The sequence below is a fragment of the Lonchura striata genome, chromosome 10 (genome assembly GCF_050655825.1).
Source record: "Lonchura striata isolate lonStrDom1 chromosome 10, ASM5065582v1, whole genome shotgun sequence".
NCBI lineage: Eukaryota > Metazoa > Chordata > Aves > Passeriformes > Estrildidae > Lonchura > Lonchura striata.
In genome coordinates, this window is record NC_140712.1 from 5,091,972 (window position 1) to 5,111,616 (window position 19,645).

At 44.7% G+C, this 19,645-nt stretch overlaps 2 protein-coding genes across 6 annotated transcripts in view; one reads left to right on the plus strand and one right to left on the minus strand.

Moving 5' to 3' along the window:
- TMEM266 (transmembrane protein 266) overlaps positions 1-15,866 on the plus strand; it is an 83,749-nt gene extending 67,883 nt beyond the window's left edge. For all 4 annotated transcript variants that reach the window (XM_077785832.2, XM_085588168.1, XM_085588169.1 and 1 more), the window contains 2 exons: positions 7,047-7,097; positions 14,845-15,866. In XM_077785832.2, the coding sequence (XP_077641958.1) occupies positions 7,047-7,097; positions 14,845-15,392 (599 nt within the window). In that variant the 3' untranslated portion in view covers positions 15,393-15,866. The remainder of the gene's footprint in view (positions 1-7,046; positions 7,098-14,844) is intronic.
- A 162-nt stretch (positions 15,867-16,028) lies between these two features.
- The window catches only part of ETFA (electron transfer flavoprotein subunit alpha), a 30,088-nt gene continuing 26,471 nt past the window's right edge, over positions 16,029-19,645 (minus strand). For both annotated transcript variants that reach the window (XM_077785833.2, XM_085588170.1), the window contains exons 11-12: positions 16,960-17,040; positions 16,029-16,126 (exon numbers count right to left, since the gene is read on the minus strand). In XM_077785833.2, the coding sequence (XP_077641959.1) occupies positions 16,088-16,126; positions 16,960-17,040 (120 nt within the window). In that variant the 3' untranslated portion in view covers positions 16,029-16,087. The remainder of the gene's footprint in view (positions 16,127-16,959; positions 17,041-19,645) is intronic.

The window sequence follows — 19,645 nt, forward strand, 5'->3', positions numbered from 1 at the left end:
TATTGCACTGCTAGGGAGAGGAGAAATGAGGGACCGGGTCACCTCCACTGTCAGAGGAAGGCAGTTCAAAGCCACGATTCAGCTGTTTGGCAGAACACGCTCTGATGTGCTGTTCTTTTGTACTCTGGCAGAACATTAGCTCTACATACAACACCTGAGGCTGGGGGATGGAATGGAATGCAAGTGTTTCTGCCAAATGAAACTTTGTCAGCCTTCAAAAAATCAGTGTCTTCAGAGAGCTCCGAATTCTGCCAAACCAGCAAGCTTGAGTTGGCTAGAGAACATACTGCATGAGAAAATGGGATATTCCATCTCAGGCTAATCTTATTTCCCCCATCTATATTGAACAATGGAAACATTCAGTGCAAAATTTTTCACCATGAAGGGCTGATGGAATAAGAAAGCATTGAGACTTTTTATTCATTTCCCTACCTAGAAGTTTTATGGGACAGTGCATAAGTTAAAGCTCCTCAGGGGCAGGTGTAGCTTGTCTCTGGTACTTACACAGATTTTGTGCAACCATTTACTACAGCATTCAGTAAAGTTAAGTCAGGTAAGCCCAGTGTCACATGGTACGTGCAGCACCTCAGTGAATTTGTGTAAGAATACACAGTGACCTGCACCAGGAGAGCTGTGTGTGTGCTGGCTGATTTGGGAGTTTTCATTTGCATGTTTTCACCCAGATTTCCCTTCAGCAGATCTCCTGCTCTTCGTATCTAAAGTGCCTTAATTGTAGGTATGAGGCTGGGAGAAGCAAGAGCTCTGGTCAGATGGACAATGGGCTCTGAAAGAGTTCCATAGCTCCCCAGCTTATATTTTGTACCTCCTCCTGAAGGCCAGTCCTGTGCTAGTTCTGGGAACAATGAGCTGGTTGCTGCCTCCCACTTCTGTCTCCTTAGAGGAGTTCACCAAGAGACCTCCTGACACAGCAGGAGATAACACTGTGGAAAATGTATGGCTATATGGTATTTCCTAAGCAATATGGTAAAGAAGCAGGAATTTTTTTTCACCTTTAATTTGCTTTGAATTGAGGTTTTATTTCTCTTGCCAAGAATTTTATCTCCAGAGCAGACAAATGTGAAGGCTGAAACAGTTTTCAGCCTGCAGGTCAAAGGGTACCAGTATCAACAGCAGGAAACAAATAGACCCCAGAGAAGGGGAGGGCTGGAGGAGCTGCAAACCCAGGGCAGAGCTCTGACATTTGCTGCTCTCTCAGAGCACTTCAGGTGTTTGTGAAGAGCTTGGGCTGAAAGCTGCTGTCTGTGAGAGCACAGCAGCATCGCTAATGATGTTCAGGAGCATTGTGGTCAGCCTTTCTCTGAGAACAGGGAAATATCCTGAGTGCTCCTTTCTTCTTCCCAGAGATGGTTGCTATTTCACGTAATGGCAAATACCATCCTATCTATCAATATCTAAATTACAAAGGATGTTCTAAATTATAAAGGACTTCTTACCCCATACAGTATCTAACTGGTCATGGTGAGAGTAACAGCTAAAGTTTTCTTGTTCTGCACAAATCATTTTTAGTGTTTGGTATACAAAGTTCCAGGCTTCAGGGAATGCCAGGTTCACAGTGCCCCCTCTAGCCATTAATACTTCCTTCCAAAATTTATTATTCTTTAATCTCTCCCATAACATATGAGTTAGAGTCCCTAGTGGAAATTCCTCATTTTCCTGCATATATCATTTCAGTTTTTGAAATTCTACAGTACTGCCATATTGTAAGATTAATATACCACCCTTCTTATTCCTTTGAGCAAGAACCGGAACTTCACATCGCCAAAAATCTTTTTTTAACTATTCTGACTCAAATTTCCATTTTTATGGGGTTAGCAGTAAGTCTTTTGCTTTGGGGGACTGCTGCAATTTATGATCATGCTTTAAAGAAAGGTAAAGCTTGCCCTCCCTGTAGGTACCCACTGTTTTGTAAGTGAAGAAAGTAGGATATTGGGAGGGGAGCATGAAGACTTCTGGAACTCCAGTGGGCTTCCCTTAACATTATTCATAAGCTGTCTGAGAAAGCAAAGCAGGGCACTGGAAAGGATTTTGTCAGTTGTTCCTTGCAAGGCAGTCTGAGCTGGTTGGAAGCTTTTAAACTCTAAGCCAGTTCCTTTGGTGATCATCTGTTAGTGCTCTAAGAGAACCCTGTTAATGCAAAACAATAGATAAAAAATAGTTTATGGTTATTTTCAAATGCTGAAATGTACCTACTTTGAAGTCTACTCCTGGAAATGGAGTATCTAAGTGCACACCACTTCAGCTTGACTTCTCTCTAGATGCCTCTTTCAGGCTTTGTGCATTCTGTGCACCTCTGTGCAATGACCAGACAGGCAGGAATCAAAGGAATTAAACCTTAAGGAACACTTAGAGAAATGTGTGTGCAGTTAGTGGAGTCAGGCTCTTGTATTTTAGTCACCAAATGGGTGGGAAAGAGACTGCTCACTTCCAGAAGGGGTGAGCCTACAGTCACGGCTGTGAGGGTGAAGTTGTCTCTCATCATTAACGTGAAGAGGTGTGAAGACATTGCTGACAGGTAGAGGAACACAGAACTGGAATGTTTTCCACTGTCCAAGCATGCAGCCCTTTCATAAGGATCCCTTTCATGAGCAGATGGTGCTCCCCATGACAACATGATTGCTCTGCCCTCTGCTGCCCTGCCAGACACTTGGGTTCTGAAGTATTACAAGTCTTTTCCTAATTCTCAGATTACATTTATTTGTTGCCAGTTTATAACAGCTTGCTCTTGATTCCCTTTTGCTTAATTTTTTCTTGATGATTGTTTTGGTGGCAGCCATATTCTTCCTTAGCTTTGTATTTTAGATTCAGCAAATGTTGCTGTTTCACAGAGACAAACCCAGGTTCCTCCGAGCCAGCTCAGATGTGGATCTGCTGATCCATGCTCTGGAAACAAGGTTGGGAAGAGCACTGAGAGTCCCCCAGGCCATTCTGTGCCCACAGCCCCCCTGACACACAGCTGTGCTGCATCCCAGCCGTGCTCCAGTCAGCTCACAATGCTCTTGCTGCATCATCTGCTCAAGTGAGGCCCAAAGCCTCACTCACTGTTGTCAGGATTCTGGGTTTCTGTCCCAGCAGCATCTGCTGATAATGGAGCCTGTGGCTTATCCCAGATTTCCTTCTGCACAGTGACTTCGACCACAGATTGATTTCTTACTTAGAACCAGGCTGAAGCTGTTGCTCTGTTTTCTCTGCAAGCTGACTTTACAGTTGCTCTCAAGATGGAATATCCATGTGCCCAGGCATCCATCCAGCCTCTGCAGGGACTGGATATGTGTGTGAATTGAACAGCGGTGTGAGTACTACAGCTTGCAGTAATGTAGCAATCTGTCTTCAAACCAAAGGCAGGGGAAGTCTCCTGGAAAGTGCCAGCTGGCTGCTCTGGGTTCCTGTTGAAACAGATGAAAGATCTGCTTCTTTAAAAACCTCCTAGTAAAGACTGTTTTCTGGAAGGAAGTTGGGGTAAGACATTACTCTGAGGACTCACTTCCTCAGTGGGAGGCTGCACAGCAGAAAAAAGAACCTTCCAGTTCAGAAAATTCAGCTTGGAGAGAGAGAAGGCAGTACAACCAATGGCAATAAAAATATGAAATAAAGTACTCCAATCATTAAATATTTCAAAATAAAACCCCCTTTTTAAGGCCTTTTCTTTTATGCAGGGGAGTTGCAGATCACTCATGAAGGCATTGATGAAACAATTAAAGATCACTGTTGAGGCATTCTAGAACTGAAGGAGATCTGCTTGGGTGGAATATCATTTATATGTTTCACTAAATTTATTAGGTTTTTATGGGGCCAAGAAAAAGAGATTGCAGTGTTGTCTCTTGGGTCAGATGAGATTATATGGCACTGTACTCTTAAGTAGTTTATTACTCCCTGAACCATTGCAGTGTGTGTTTGGAGTCCTGCAGGAAAAGAACAAGCAGACAACTTGGAAACCTTCATCAGACAAAATCCAGTGGTTGTCAGACAGATCCTGACTGAGAACCACACGTTTTTTCAATAAGTGGGATTTGGGCAGCAGGCAGAGATGGGACTGCACTGCAGTGAGCAGCCTTGCAGGGGGGGTGGTTACAGTGCAGGGGAGGCTGGGTTTATGTGAGATGGGGCAGAGTCTGAGCAGCCTTCCCAGTCAGACATTCCCTTCTGTGGGGTGGGAGTTCTGATCGTGTTGGAGTCAGCCCCACTGTCTGGAAAAGGAAGTGCAGGTAACATTTCTGTGCATTGGAGGAGATGGATTTATTTCCAGGAAAAAGAGAAAAATTAAATCTGGATCCTAAAAATTTCAAGGTGGTGAAATTTAAAAAAAGGTTTAAGAAAACCCCATGAAAATTATGAAGAATTAAGTATTTCTTTAGACAACTCCCTTTCTGCAGCTGAAACTGGAATAGATTGGCAGCAGAAGACACTGTGTAGAATGTAAATAGTACAAGTGCTCAGCCCCCTGTGTAAAAGCTGGTCTTCCCTGCTCTCTCCTACAAACTCCCTGTGTGCCACCAGCTGATCCTGAGACCCCCACTCTGAGCAGGGACTTCATCTGGGAATCCCCACAATCACTTCAGCAGTGTTCTGTGGTGCTGTGCACAACTGTGGCTTTGTGGGTCCATTTTATTTGCACAGATGGGTGCTTTCAGTTGGGTATTTGTTGCATTATTTTGAACTCCTTTTTTCAGCAATGTAGAATATAATGGGAGGTAACTGGAATTGTTTATAACCTTCAATGCCCAAAGCAGCTGAGACTCCCATATGACTCAAATGAGTTTGTTAATTGTCAGTTTGCTTTAACGTAATTATTCAGAAATTTAATCTGTTGTTGAAATATTTATTCTGCTGCTGTTATTCCATTACTCCTTATTGCTTTTTATTCATAAGAAACTACTAAGGTTGAGTATATGTATTTTATATTTACATACACATGCACTATGGATATATTTATGCATATGTTTTTAATTTATAGCTAAACAGATCAGCAGTGATGAGCAATTACATTAATAAGGCCATCACAGAATAACATTAAAGTAGGCAGCTGGGAGTTCCCCCAGTCTTGGCAGTGGTCACACACAGGCCAGGCCACATCCTCGCAGCTCAGAGGGAGCAGGGGCAGTGCATTTCTGGAGTTCCTCTCCAGGTGTTTGGCAGTGCCCACTGCTGCCATATGGAGCAGCCTGGTTCTCTGCTAGCCTGGTTTGGACACAGCTGCTGTGTTTGGGAGCAGTGCCCTGGTACATTCTGTCAGCTGGCAGACAGGGGACCAGGGCAATCAGTGCGTGCACTCCTAAGGAAGCCTTGGTTTGAGCATTGTCTTTAAGACACAAAAAGCAGGTGAGCTAACTTCTCCAAGCATTTCTTGTCTTTGATCCAAAGTGTCTTGGCATTGGACAGACAGTACTGGGAGCACCCAAGGCCCCTGTTGGTGGCTCTTGTCAGGTGGCAGGGGGTGACGGTTGTCCAGCCAAAGTGCTGTGCTGTTTTCCTTGTTTGTCTGCTTAGAATTGGACTGCAAGATGCTGAAAGTGCCCTACCAGAAGTACAGCTACAGAGGCATTCTCTGAGTCTGTATGGCTGGCAGATTTGGTGGCACTGAGAGTATCAATTATGCATGACTGAAATGAAGTGTATTTTAGTAGCAGATAGCTGAAAAGCCTTGCAATGTACTCCTAATTCAGTGGCATCGCCCTGAGCTACTCTGAGGCCTCTTTTTTAAACTCAGACATTAGCACAAAGCACACCTCTGACTGCAGGCATTTAAAGATCAACAAGGGCTGAAAAAGCTTTTAAGATCTAATGAAACCAGGAAAACAACCATGTTTCCTTTCAGTGTCAGGTTAGATTGCCTTCTTATGAGTGCAGCTATTTCAGGTACAGAGTGCTTGGTGGTTTGGGTCTTGTTGTGTGAGGAAAGTGTTCCCCAGAAAACATCTGTTTCTTTCACCTGCAAACCGCAATGTGCTGTGATGAGGCAGGACTGTAGCCACGGAGACCCAGGGGGCGAAGGAAATCTGGCTCAAAGGGATGAGCACGGCTTTCTGAAACATGGTATCAAAAAGAGCACTTAATAGGAGAGAGTGCTTTTAGAGCACAGATCCACCACAAATTGGGCAGGTCAGGTTGCTGGGAAGCCTGACGTTCTCCGGGACTGCCAATGCTGTTTCTTAGCAGAATGTTTGCCTTTGCTCAGAACAAGAGAACCATCTTACCACAATGTTTTTTTCCACAATGGTAAAATGTTCTGCTTTTCCATAAGATAACAGTAAATCCCTCTGTCATCTGTAGCATCTAAAATCTGTGCATGCAATAGAGCTGCTGCCTTCCCTTCTGTGGTCGTGTCTTCATTTTTACCTTGCTGTTGAAGTTTAGGCATGTACTACGAGTTTAGTACTACACCCTTGATTAGTAAAACTCTTTATAGCGGGTTTTAAGCCAACAAATAGCATAATGTTAATATTATGCTGTATTCTTACATGCATGTGTTATATGCACCAAAATAACTCTTCATTAATTCAAAATAGAAAAGAAACTACCTTATCTTAGAGAGTAGGGAATTACACATTAAAATCATACATGGTGCCTCCCTTTCTCCTGTGGCGAAGGAGGTGACTTGGGGATGTCAGTGTGCAGCAGCAGTGGGTCTGTCTGTGTTGGTGCCCTTGGTTCAGCCTGTCAGGATAAATACCAGGTTTGTCTGTGTGCCCTGGCTGGGAGCAGAGGGCCCTGCTGACCAGGGAAAGGCCAGTGTTGTGTTTGTCTCTGCAGAGCGAGGGGAAATGGCCAGCCCACGGCAGCCTCTGGAAAGATCACAGAGCACCTTTCCTTTGGAGCTCAAAGTGCCTCACTCCTGGGCTGCTGCTGCAGAAGACTGTGACAAAGGATAATCCAGTCCCTGTGCTGGCTGCAGCCACAGCATGGATGGCGTGTAGTGAATTCAGGCGTTGTGGCCTAAAAATCCAGAGCAGGTGGCTCTGGGCATACAGAGAATTCAGCCATTTAATGAAATAAATGTTCTTCTAAGGGCTGCTTTTCTGTTCTTTCAGAGGATGACATGAATAATTACGTCAGTCGGTACTACAGTGAGCCCAGCAGTGGTGAGTGTTGCTTCAAAACACAAACGTGAGTGGTATTTTTGCATTGCATTGTGTGCTGTAAACCAGGTGAGATTGAGCCGTGGTGTAGATCTGTCCTGGAAATGAAATCCACCACGGAGTCTTCTGGTTTGGTCCATGGAAGTGTGTGCCAATAGTCATTCTCTGAAAGTTGAAAGGCCCCAAGTTTGCTCTTGCTGATGACACTCAGGATAGTTTGGAGATCTGGGAGGGTTAATTCCTTATAGCTGGGCTGTCCAGCTCACAGAGCAGTTCAAATGGATCTGAGAATGAACAGCAGGGACAAAATAAATGAATAGAAAAGAAGTGGGGAGACAGCTTAGCCCAGCACCACGCTGGGAACCTTTCAGAAAGGTTAAACTGAATGGTGGGAAACCTCAGCAGCTGGGCCTGACCTGAGGGCAGCCTTCAAATGGATGTTCCTGGCAGGCGTCCTGCTGGCACGGGGGGGTCCTGCCCGTGCTGGGGGCTCTGCACAGCCCTGCTGGGCAGCACGGGGGGCTCTGCCCGTGCTGGGGGCTCTGCACAGCCCTGCTGGGCAGCACGGGGGGCTCTGCCCGTGCTGGGGGCTCTGCACAGCCCTGCTGGGCAGCACGGGGGGCTCTGCCCGTGCTGGGGGCTCTGCACAGCCCTGCTGGGCAGCACGGGGGGCTCTGCCCATGCTGGGGGCTCTGCACAGCCCAGCCAGGGCTGGCCATGCTCTGGCTGCCAGCACAGCAGAGTGGGGGAGGCTGAGCAAGGCAAACTCTGACAGGTGGGGGTGTGCACACCCCCCTTATGAATATAACACTTTGTATATATATGAATATATATATGTGAACATTTTGTATATATTATGAATATGACATTTTGTATATATTAAAAACGTGTGTGTGCCTGCATATACATGTACATAGAATATACACAAAGTGTGGGTATAAACATATATATGCATTTATGTGTATATATAAAGTAGAATGTATTAAATACTTTATATATAATATGCATACATAGTGAAATATAGGTGTGTATATATAGATGTATTTATCTATATAAGGATATGTCTTTTATGTGTATGTATAAATTCTATATTCTATATATCCATATATATAGATATACATATATATACAAACCCAGATACATATACATAAAGATGTAACAAAACATACACACGTTTGTGCATGTATGATATGTGTCTCTCCAAACATACACATATCCCCATATATTATATAGCAGATATATAAAAATATGTGAAAGGCTGTGTCTCTGTACATACTGAGATATTTTATTAGAATGCATATATTAAATATATAAAATGTATAGAGGAATGTGAGAGAAGAGATGATCAGAATATATGTGTATATATTATAGAAATACATGTGTATATATTACAGGAATGAAAATATGTATCTCTGTAGAATGTGTATCTTTAATCCTGTATATACATCCACAGACATGGAAATAGATTCATATGTAACGGAAACTACATAAATGCTAACCAGAAGGGAGTGTGTCTGCTTGCAAACCCAGCTGGCATTCAGTGGGATCCAGGCAGGCTGGAGGCTCCTGAATCCCCCGCAGCGTTCAGCAGGGCCAAGGGGAAGCTCCTGGCTCTGTGTCCGGGCACTCCCCAGCACAAGCCCAGCCAGGGACCCAGGCATCGAGAGCAGCCCTGAGGACAAGGACCTGGACCTGGCCCAGCTCAGCATCAGCAGGACGTGCAGAGCAAGCCCAGCTCAGCATCAGCAGGACGTGCAGAGCAAGCCCAGCTCAGGATCAGCAGGATGTGCAGAGCAAGCCCAGCTCAGGATCAGCAGGACGTGCAGAGCAAGCCCAGCTCAGGATCAGCAGATGTGGAGCTGCTGCAGCGAGTGCAGAGGAGGCCCCGGAGCTGCCCCTGGGCCAGGCTGGGAGCGCTGAGGGGCGAGGCCCTGGCACAGCCCGGCCGCAGAGGCTGTGGCTGCCCCGGACGGGGCTGAGCACTGGGACAGGGAAGGTGTCCCTGCCACAGCAGGGGTGGCACTGGGACAGGGAAGGTGTCCCTGCCACGGCAGGGGTGGCACTGGGACGGGGAAGGTGTCCCTGCCACGGCAGGAGTGGCACTGGGATGGGGGAAGGTGTCCCTGCCGTGGCAGGGGTGGCACTGGGACGGGGAAGGTGTCCCTGCCGTGGCAGGGGTGGCACTGGGATGGGGGAAGGTGTCCCTGCCGTGGCAGGGGTGGCACTGGGATGGGGGAAGGTGTCCCTGCCACGGCAGGAGTGGCACTGGGACGGGGAAGGTGTCCCTGCCACGGCAGGAGTGGCACTGGGATGGGGGAAGGTGTCCCTGCCGTGGCAGGGGTGGCACTGGGACGGGGAAGGTGTCCCTGCCATGGCAGGGGTGTCACTGGGATGGGGGAAGGTGTCCCTGCCGTGGCAGGGGTGGCACTGGGACGGGGAAGGTGTCCCTGCCGTGGCAGGGATGGCACTGGGACAGGGGAAGGTGTCCTTGCCATGGCAGGAGTGGCACTGGGATGGGGGAAGGTGTCCTTGCCATGGCAGGAGTGGCACTGGGCACGCTGGGAGGTCCCTCCCAGCACAGCCCGTTCTGTGGCTCTGTGTGCACATGGGTGTTGTATGTGTATCCATGCTGTGTCACCATGTACACAGGGAGATAGAGGTGTTTGCTGAAGAGGGCTTCTGTGTATGTTCATAGATCAGGACATGTGCACATGGCTACAATATGTTCTTGTACATTTAAAGATCTGTAAAGGCATTTGTACATGTTTGCATCTATAGATTTATATTTTATACACATTACAAAATGTGTGTGTGCCTGTATACTGTAATGTATTATGTTTCTATAGCCACATCCATACATGGAGAGCCATGTACTTAGATATGACTGTGTATAGGTGTATAGTCCATATAAAGATACTTTTAAGTGTGGCATAAATGTGTGTGTACATATATATATATATATATATATATGTCTATCCCATACATATGGGGATAGACAGATGTGTGAGAGAAACTGTATATTTATATTTCTTAGGTAATATAAATCAAGGGGGTCTGAATGGCTGTATGCATGTATTATTAATATGAATCATATGTATGACATATAACACAGATCTCTGTGTATCATGTATATATATTATAAATTATATCTGTACATATAAATTCCCCACATAGACATAGAGGGGGGAAAAGTGTGTGCCTTTAGATTTTATTTTAAAACAATTATATGTATTTTAGAAATGTGTATAAGACTGTCTGCATATACATCTCTTTTTAATCTATTTCATGCATGTTATTATGTGTATATCTTACATATAAAATATATACTTGTTTTTCTATAATTATATAGGTACATGGAATTTTATATATAGGCTTATCCTGTATCTGTGTGTGTATAGATGAGGCTATTTATATGTATATATGCAGACAAAGACAAGTAAAGATCTGTGTATTACATTAGTATTTTGTATATGTATAAATATATGTAAAGATACATATACAGGGAGAGATATATATGTGCGTAGGTATGTGAGAGCCTTTTAAAATACATATATGATTAATATATTACAAAGGACCTGAGTATATATATAGACATATGTATTATATAAAGAATATGTGTACATATGTAGATATATTATGAAGGGGAGACATAGACATATGCATAGAGACATTCCCTCTACAAATATGAATGTCTATACATAAAGATATGTATTTGGGTATATAAAAATCTGTGTGTGTATATATATATGTGTGTGTGTGTGTGAGCAAGAAATGTCTATGAATCCATAGACACATGAATTATACAGACAGCAATTTTAAAAATGTACACTGATGCATATAGATGTATAAAGTATTGGTTTTATTCATGTCTATCCTCTACATACATCCCCAAGCTCTACAGGACTATATATATAAAGATGTATGAATCTGTAGGTAGGTGTGGGGTGTGTAAAAAGGGAAAGGTGTGAGGGACTGTGTGTGCATATACATGTATATATAAAATATGTGTGTGTTCACATATAGCAAGGATATATTTCGTACATGTATCCCTGTATATATACATTCCACCTGTATCTACAAAGATACTCGTGTGTGTGTGTCTAAGCATTAGAGATATATACATTATATCCTATATATGGGGCAGATATACACACATATTCCCCCATCTATATAGATAAGTGTATATATAAAATTGGGGGAGATATCCTGTACATACCTATGTATTTTATTTTCTGTGTGTGTATGAAGACAGAGATATATACACCAGTATATGATACTGTTTTTAGATGTATATCCTCGTAACATACATTGAGAGACATTAAAGGGGGAGGTAATATGAGTAATTTTTAATGTATATGTATTATTCGTGAAATGTATAATGCAATATATATGTATATCCTTTTATCTGCAGTCTCTATGTATGTACACACAAGTTTATAAATGTGTGTATATATGTATGTATGTATACTTGCATATGTAGGGATGTGTATTCTATTTAAGGAGAGCAAAGGTACTGTTGTGTGTTCCATGTATCAAAAGTCCATGTCTATATGCTGTATTTTACAGGGGGCTCTTCATATACACATAGCCTATATGTCTACAAAATGACTGTGTGCAAGAGACTGTGTGTATATATATGTGTGTGTGTATATATATATTATATATATATATATATATATATAGTGAGCAGGTTTATACACAGATCCCTTGATATTAACACCTATTATACAAATAGCAATAAAGATATAGCTAAGTTCTCAATTTAATATATATTTGTATATAAATACATGCATCTTATAAATAAATATACACACATAGTGAGGTGGAATCTTTTTTTATTTAGTAATAAATAATTACATATATTTAAGGGGCGGGTTATGTATTAAGAGTGTATATGTGTGTGTATATACGTGTGCGTATGTGCAAAATATTATATATGGAGCTCATGTATGCACATATTGCCCATATCTATATGGAGGCATCTGATGGAAAGGGGGAGCTTGCATTTCTGTAGCAGTGTATCCTATAGAACATGTATGTGCATGTATATCCAGGTGTACAGCACTGTTTGTGGGTTTCTCTCTGTGCCCCTGAACACCTGTGTCAGTCTCTAACAAGGTGGGTGTGGGTGTGGGTGTGGGTGGGTGTGTGTGTGTGTGTGTGTGTGTGTGTGTGTGTGTGTGTGTGTGTGTGTGTGCACATCTCACGTGTGTGTCTCCGGGTGTGCAAGTGTAGCACGGTGTATATCCTGATACATACATTGTGTAGGTACACACAAGTCTGTGCATTTCTACAGAAAGGTCAGGCTGTGCAGGTACAATTGACAGCTGTATGGAATTAAAGAGGGGACTACACAGTGCAGCTATAAAATGGCTGCATATTTTTAGGTATAATATATTATTATGGGGGGGACATACAGTACAATGTGTGTGCATGTATATGTAATCTACTATACTGACACACACACACACACACACTCCTCATAGCTATATGGAGAAATCTATGCAGGTATAGATTATATGGATTTAAACTGGGGCAGGTCCATATATGTAGGTGCATGCTGAATTACATATGGATGTATATCCTTGTGTCTGCATTCCCATAATAAACTTTTCTGTCTGTAAAAAGGTGTTTGTATGTAATTTAAAACATGTATAAAAGTTGGGGGTGTCATGTATAGCTATCATGCTATACATGTATTATATGTGTATCTTATTTGATACACCTTAGATGTATATCCCTGTGTATACATTCCAGATTTATATATACACACCATAAGGCATAAATAGTAATACACAAAGGTAAGCATACATGTATTTAATTGTATACATTCTATTTAAAGAGTAACAATTACATTTTCAAAAGGGAGGAACAACAACTATCCTACAGGCAGTGCATATAGTTTCTATATATCTGTGCATATATATACACACACGGGTATGTAGAAAATGTACATATGCATTTATAAGTCTATTGTGTTACATATGGGGCTGCTCCTATATACATGCACAGATACAGCTCTTCCCCATATCACTATACTTACATCTATATAAAGATTAGGTATGTATAAAATTAGGTGGATGAGACTGCAGCTACACCTATGTATTACCTATGTGTGTGTCTGCACATGTGTAGAGAGAGGTATGTGGTATTATATATTGATAAAAGTAGCTATAGATCCCCATAATATATTTGGAATGCTGTAAAAAGGTACACGTAAATGTGTGTGTGTGTGTATATATATATTTACATAGCTAGATATATACCTAAAAATACTAATGGGGGAGGGGGTATAGGTAAAATGTATTCTGTATATCCCTATATGTTCCCCAGCCATATATACACAGTGCAAAATCTATTTATTTATATTTAAAGGGAAGTGTACTTGTGTGTGAAAGCACAGGTGTGGTCTATCTATAGATAATAATTCTATGTATTTAAAGGGAAGGCATGTATTATTAGTCGATATATGATCTGTATGTGTACTGTATCATATATGAATCTCCATACAGTCTAAAGGCATGTATATAAATAAAAATATATAAAAATAAAATATGTCCATGAAGTACTGGAATGGTCTGCCCAGGAAGGTGTGGAGTCACCATCCCTGGCTGTGTTCAAACAAAGCCTGGATGTGGCACTCCCTGCCACGGTTTAGCTGAGGTGTTAACAGTGGGTTGGACTTGATGATCTTGAAGGTCTCTTCCACCCAGTGATTCTTGATTCTGTGATAAATAGCTATGTAAATACAGGGCTAGGGCCATGTATAGTATCATCTCTTACATATATAGCTAGGCAATAAACACAATTACAGAGAAGTATGTACACAGTTCTGTAGAAAGGTAGAGGGGTTGTATACATTCTATTTAATGATAGATAACTGTGTCTTTCAAGGGGGCACTATATATTGTGTGTGCATAACAGAAGGTCTGTGTACAATGTATTCTATATGGGGCTCATACAGACATAATTCCTCATCTCTGGATATAAAGATCATGCATATATAAAATGGGGTGGGGAGGAGGTGAGAACTGCATCTCTACACCTGTGTATTGTATGTAATAAATGCATGTATGCTCATGTCTGTCTATGCAGGTATGTGGCACTAGGTAGGGCTGTGCATCCCTGCCTATACAGCCCCAGTGTATATGCAGGAGGTACATAAAAGGCACGTGTGCTTAATTTAAACAGTATCTCAAGAGAATGGGGGCTGGTAATGTGTAGGTATAAATGCATGTCTATCTGTATATGTTGATCCCTGTGTGTACACATGTACACACCCACATACAGAAAAACAAGTATAATAGTATAATTTGGGGGGGCGTTGCATGCTGTTATATCAGTAGGTAATTCCAGGTATTTAAGGGATGGACTATAGGTACCTATCATCCATCCATGTACACATGCAGGCAAAATAGATGCAGTTCCTTATGAACACATACTCACTATATGACTAAAGCTCTAGGTGTTGGTGTGTATACACACACAAATATAGGCATATAGTGTATGTTATGCTGTGTATTCCTATAAACAAACATAGAGCACCAGGGATAGAGAAAAGGACTGTGTTACTGAATATATGTAGATAATATGCATACAGCTATGGATTAAAGGGGTCTGTGTGTCTCAGGTAGCTTTGTGTCCATCACTGTAGGTACAAAGCATCGCACATGAACTGGCTCTACCTCTCTGTACCCCTCTCAGCCCCTCCCCACACAGGCTCAGTCACCTCTGTGCTCTGTCCCTGCAGACAGCGGAGTCCCCGAGGCCGCCATCGGCGTGACCACGGCCGCCATCGACGTGCACCGGCCCAACATCTCCTCGGAGCTGTTCACGGTGGACGCGCCGCTGCGCCTGGGCAGCACCGGCACCTCGGCCAGCCTCACGTCGGGCAGCGCCTCGCGCTCCACCGTCAGCTCGGGCACGCGCGGCTGCAGCGAGAGCAGCCAGACCCTGGGCTCGTCCCCGGACTGCAGCACGGCCTGCGAGGAGCCCCGGCAGCGCGCGGCCCAGGCCGCGGTGCAGGAGCTGCTCTCGTCGCTGTCCCAGGAGGCCTGCCTGGCGCAGAAGGGGCTGGATCCCGTCAACCTGAAGCTGCCCAGCCCGGCCGGCTCCGTGGGGGCCAGCCCCGACCTCGGCCACCGGCTCAGCGTCTACAACCGCAGGAACCAGGACAGTCTTGATGTCTTCCAGCTCAAGCCACTCCTCGACTGCCCCCAGGGTGCCCCAGTGATTGAGGAGAAGTATGGGGTGCTGGGGCCCCCAGAGCCACGGCTGGGCAGGGTTCCTGAGGCATAGGGCCCGTCCGGGGGAACGGGGACTCCTGTGAGGACACGCTCACCACGCTGGCCCACGAAGCTGCCGCAGGTGAGGTGGCAGTGCTGAAGACATCCCGTTGCATCTCCTGCAATGGCCACCAGCCTAGGGCATGGCCAGCGTCGCCTCTGCTCCCCAGTGTCTGTGGCACATGACCTACCTGCCCTGCCACCAGCTCTGGGCCAGCTGGGACCTACAGTGGCCATCTGGGAACAATGGACCTTCCAGCAGTCTTAGGGCAATATGGACCCACAGGGCCTGGAGGGACAAACAGACTGTGCCGGGAACACCACGGAACTTCCACCAGTCTAGGGCCAGCACGAGCCCCATAGTGCTGGGGGCAGGACAGAGCTGCTGGACAGCTTGGGCCCAGCCTGGCTCCCCAGCCTGACACTGCCCAGGGGCTGAATGTGACTGGGAGGGGTGTGGAGATGGGAATAAACGCTGACAAACATGTACAGCCTCCTGCCTTGTATCCCTCTTGCCTTCTTCTCTTACCTGCTTTCCCTCTCTCGCTTTCTTCCACCCCACCACTCCATGTGCCATGCAACTGACCACCAAAAAAACCCCCAAAACAAAAAGCAACCATGCCAACACCGCAGTGACCGACCCCACCTCTTTCCAGTAAAATCCTTTATTTGCTCTTACTCCACAGTGCCAGGTCCCGTCACCAGCACTCACTTCTTCTTCAGGAGCTTCGTCATCTCTGGCACCGCCTGCAAACAGCAGTGCCAGGGTAGTGCATGTTCCCCTCTGACCCCCACAGACTCACCCTGTGCAGTTCCAGCCCTGCAATTACACTGCCCACCCACCCAGCACAGCACTCCAGGGGCTGTGGGTCACCCCAGCTCAAGCACTCCCCACTTCTCTCCTGCTGAATAAAGCTTCTTAATTATTTAAGAGAGCTACATTTCCATTAGGTGGAAATAATGCATTCGTACAAAATTTATTAAGGAAATTGTCTACGTGGTGTTTCTTCAGAATGTGACTTTGGCTCACAAAGAAGCCCGTGCTCACCATGGAGCTGACGGGCATTATTTCAGGAATGGCATTAAATGCTGGCAGAGTTTCTGCCCATGCCTGCACAGAGCCACCACACTCCCACCACTCACACGGGTGGCCACACACAGGCAGTGACACACAGACACTGGGACAGGGCTGGCTCAGAGCTCCAGAGGAACTGCAAGCTCCTCCTGGGCATCAGTCAGTGAAGCAGCAAGCCCAGGCAGAAATAATCACGCCTCCTGCCAACTCTCTACTTCCAAACTTTATGAAGCTTAAAAATACATGCGAGCACCTATGTGTGGTTATTTCCAAAATGGTTCCATCTCGGCAAACAGAAGTGAGGCAGGCTGGCTGTGACACTCCCTCAACACAACCTACTTGCAGGGATTTGATTTTAAGCATGCAAATCATTACATCAGAAAGCACATTTTTAAACAATAACCCAAACACCCTCACACAGACATCATTAACACTCATTAAGTTATATTAGGTAAGCTCCTATCAGTTCTCCCAAAGTTACCCTACACATCAAGTTTAGCCTCACCTGAAATAAGTCTGCTACCAGTCCATAGTCTGCCACTTGGAAAATTGGAGCTTCTGGGTCCTTGTTAATAGCAACAATGGTCTGCAAGCAAAGTTAAAGCACCATATGAATCTAGATACTCATCATCCTCTGGGGCTGGATTACAGGGCCAGGTCTTAGCCAGGAAATGGGCTATATTATCTCCAAGCCCCCAGAAGCAGAAGATTTATCTGGGCATTTTATATTTTTCCATCTCAAAAACAAGCACCTCCTTCCCTCCACAATCCCCCTAAAATAAAAAAAACCCAAACCCTCCCTTCCCTGCTTGTCATACACATTTCTTCTATCCTTCCCTGTTGAAAAGCTTAGAAAAAATTACTACAAAGGATTATCTGCACATTCCAAGCTGTACCATTGCAGAACTAACCTGGAGGCAGCAGTTACAACCACAGTAAAGCCCTGCCCAAAGGCCTCGGTACTTACAATGGGACAGCATTTAGTTTGTCACACAGTAGAAAACAGCACAACAAATCCCAACCATGATCCAGAAAACGTCTTGGTTTAAACCCTGTCCTACATTGAATCATCCTTAACTGCCTGTGACAGCTTCCAGCATGATAAGCATGGGTGCGTGTCCTCATCAAAATCTGCAACAGGATGGGGAGCACTCCATAGAGGAAGGGGAAAGAATCCTGAAGCAAACCCAGCAGCTCACAGCAGGAGCCTTACACCAAGAAGGGAATGGAGCACAGCACTGGGGCAGTGCCTGCCCCTCCACACTGCCAGTGGGAGCCATGGGTCAGGGCAGCTGAGGCACTGCCACAGCCAAGGAACCACACTCCATGTGTCTGTTTTACTCCCTACACTGAAAGTCCAACAAAATTAATGGCTCGGTAAGCAGGGGCCTAGTGGCAGTAATTCAAAGAGAAATGCTCATAAATCCTGTGGTTTTAGCAGAAATGTTATTTCTTGGCCATTTGTCCCCTGGGAGACCCTGTAAAGGAGCCCACCACACATGCAAGCAGGCAGTACCCAGAGCACTGCCCCTGCCCTCTGGCCAGCTCATAGCCAAGGACATGCAAGTGCTGCAGCAATGCTGCCCTTGAAATGTTCTCCCCAGAGCTTTACTCTTTTAGAGTTTTATTTCAGTTACCCCTCTTTGCAAATGCAAACCTCCCCAGACAAGCTGCAGTGCAGGAAGCAAATCCAGGCTGTGATCCCTGAGGGTACTGGCCCAGTAAAAACTTTCTCTGGCCCTTCTGAGGCCCTGCCATTCCTTGCAGAACCATCCACAGGGGCTGATGCCGAGACCCAGCCAAGGCCAGCAGTCAGTGACACCACAGGGGCTGCCAGCTCTGTCCTTAGCACAAAAATAATTTTAAAATTGCTTGCAAAACTGTCTGAAGCTTTGGTTTGGCAGCCTAGTCCTGCCTCTGCCTCCTTTAGCTGAAGTAATTTAAGTAAGATTTGACTCCCCTACCTCATTGCTACCTCAGGTGAGCAGCAAAAGCACCACCATGCTCATAACAGAACTTTGTAGTTAAATCTTTGAGTAAGAAAAGACGGGAATTCTCATGAGAGAATTAGAAATAAGGAAAGAAAGCAACAACTCTTTCAGGTCTCCTCAAAAGCTGCATTTTCTACCTTGCTGTAAAAGAACAAATGAATTATGCATTTCACTTGGTAGAAAGCGTCTGTTTTGGAAAACATATCTTGAAGTGTGCAAGTTCACAGTGCCAGATAATTCAGAGTGCTGAGGGAGGACAGGGGACGCTCCAGAGAGCTCCCATAGCTGCAGAATTCTTTGGGAAAACTGGATCTTCTCCATAACTACCCCACCTAAATGTTTTAACTAAAAGAAAGGCAGAGCACATTCTAAATACCAATAACTAAATCTGAATTTTACAACAGACACGTTAGCTTACACTAAAAAAACTGAGATACATGAGAATTGGAAGGGTTAAATAAGAATCTCTTATCAACAAATTTCATCTGTCCTTATTTCTTATAGCAGAATACCTCAAAATATCAAACATGCCTTTGGAGAAGCCATAAAAGCAGAGGTTTTGCTGTTAGAGTACAGGATAATATCACTGCTCAGTGTTTTTGTAACAAAGGAAATTCTGGATCGTCAAGTCAGATGTTCCTAGTGCTGCTGGCAGTCTTAACTGAGATAAGGTAGCAGAGGAACACAACGAGGGTCACATCAAGTCTTATGCAGCTTCCAGCTCAGTCAGGGGCTGCTGCCCAACTCCTCACTCAGCCAAGGGCACAGCAGGAGCCTGAACTGCCCCAGACAAAGCCCAGCAGTGCCAGAGGAGCCCAGGTGGCCAGCAGCAGTGCCTGGGCTCTCCTCTGCTGCACTGCAAGCAGCAATGTGGCAGAAGCTGTGGCAATGCTGTTCACCAAAGCACTTGGGAATACACTGCCACAGTTCCCACTTCTCAAGAGACACCTTCACTCTTACCCATCACACAACCTTAATAGCTTCAGTTTTGGTTGTTTTTTCTCCACTGCAGTAACTAACGCTAATGGCACTCAAGTCCCTGCTTTTAGAAAGCCTATCATTTCCCCCCAAAATGTTTATATAATACATCAGAAAAAAAAAACTGGTAAGAAAGCAGAGATCATCCTACCACATGGGCTGGTTTGTGAGGACAATTACCAGTCACAAACTCACTGGTTAAACACAAGAAAATACCTGCAA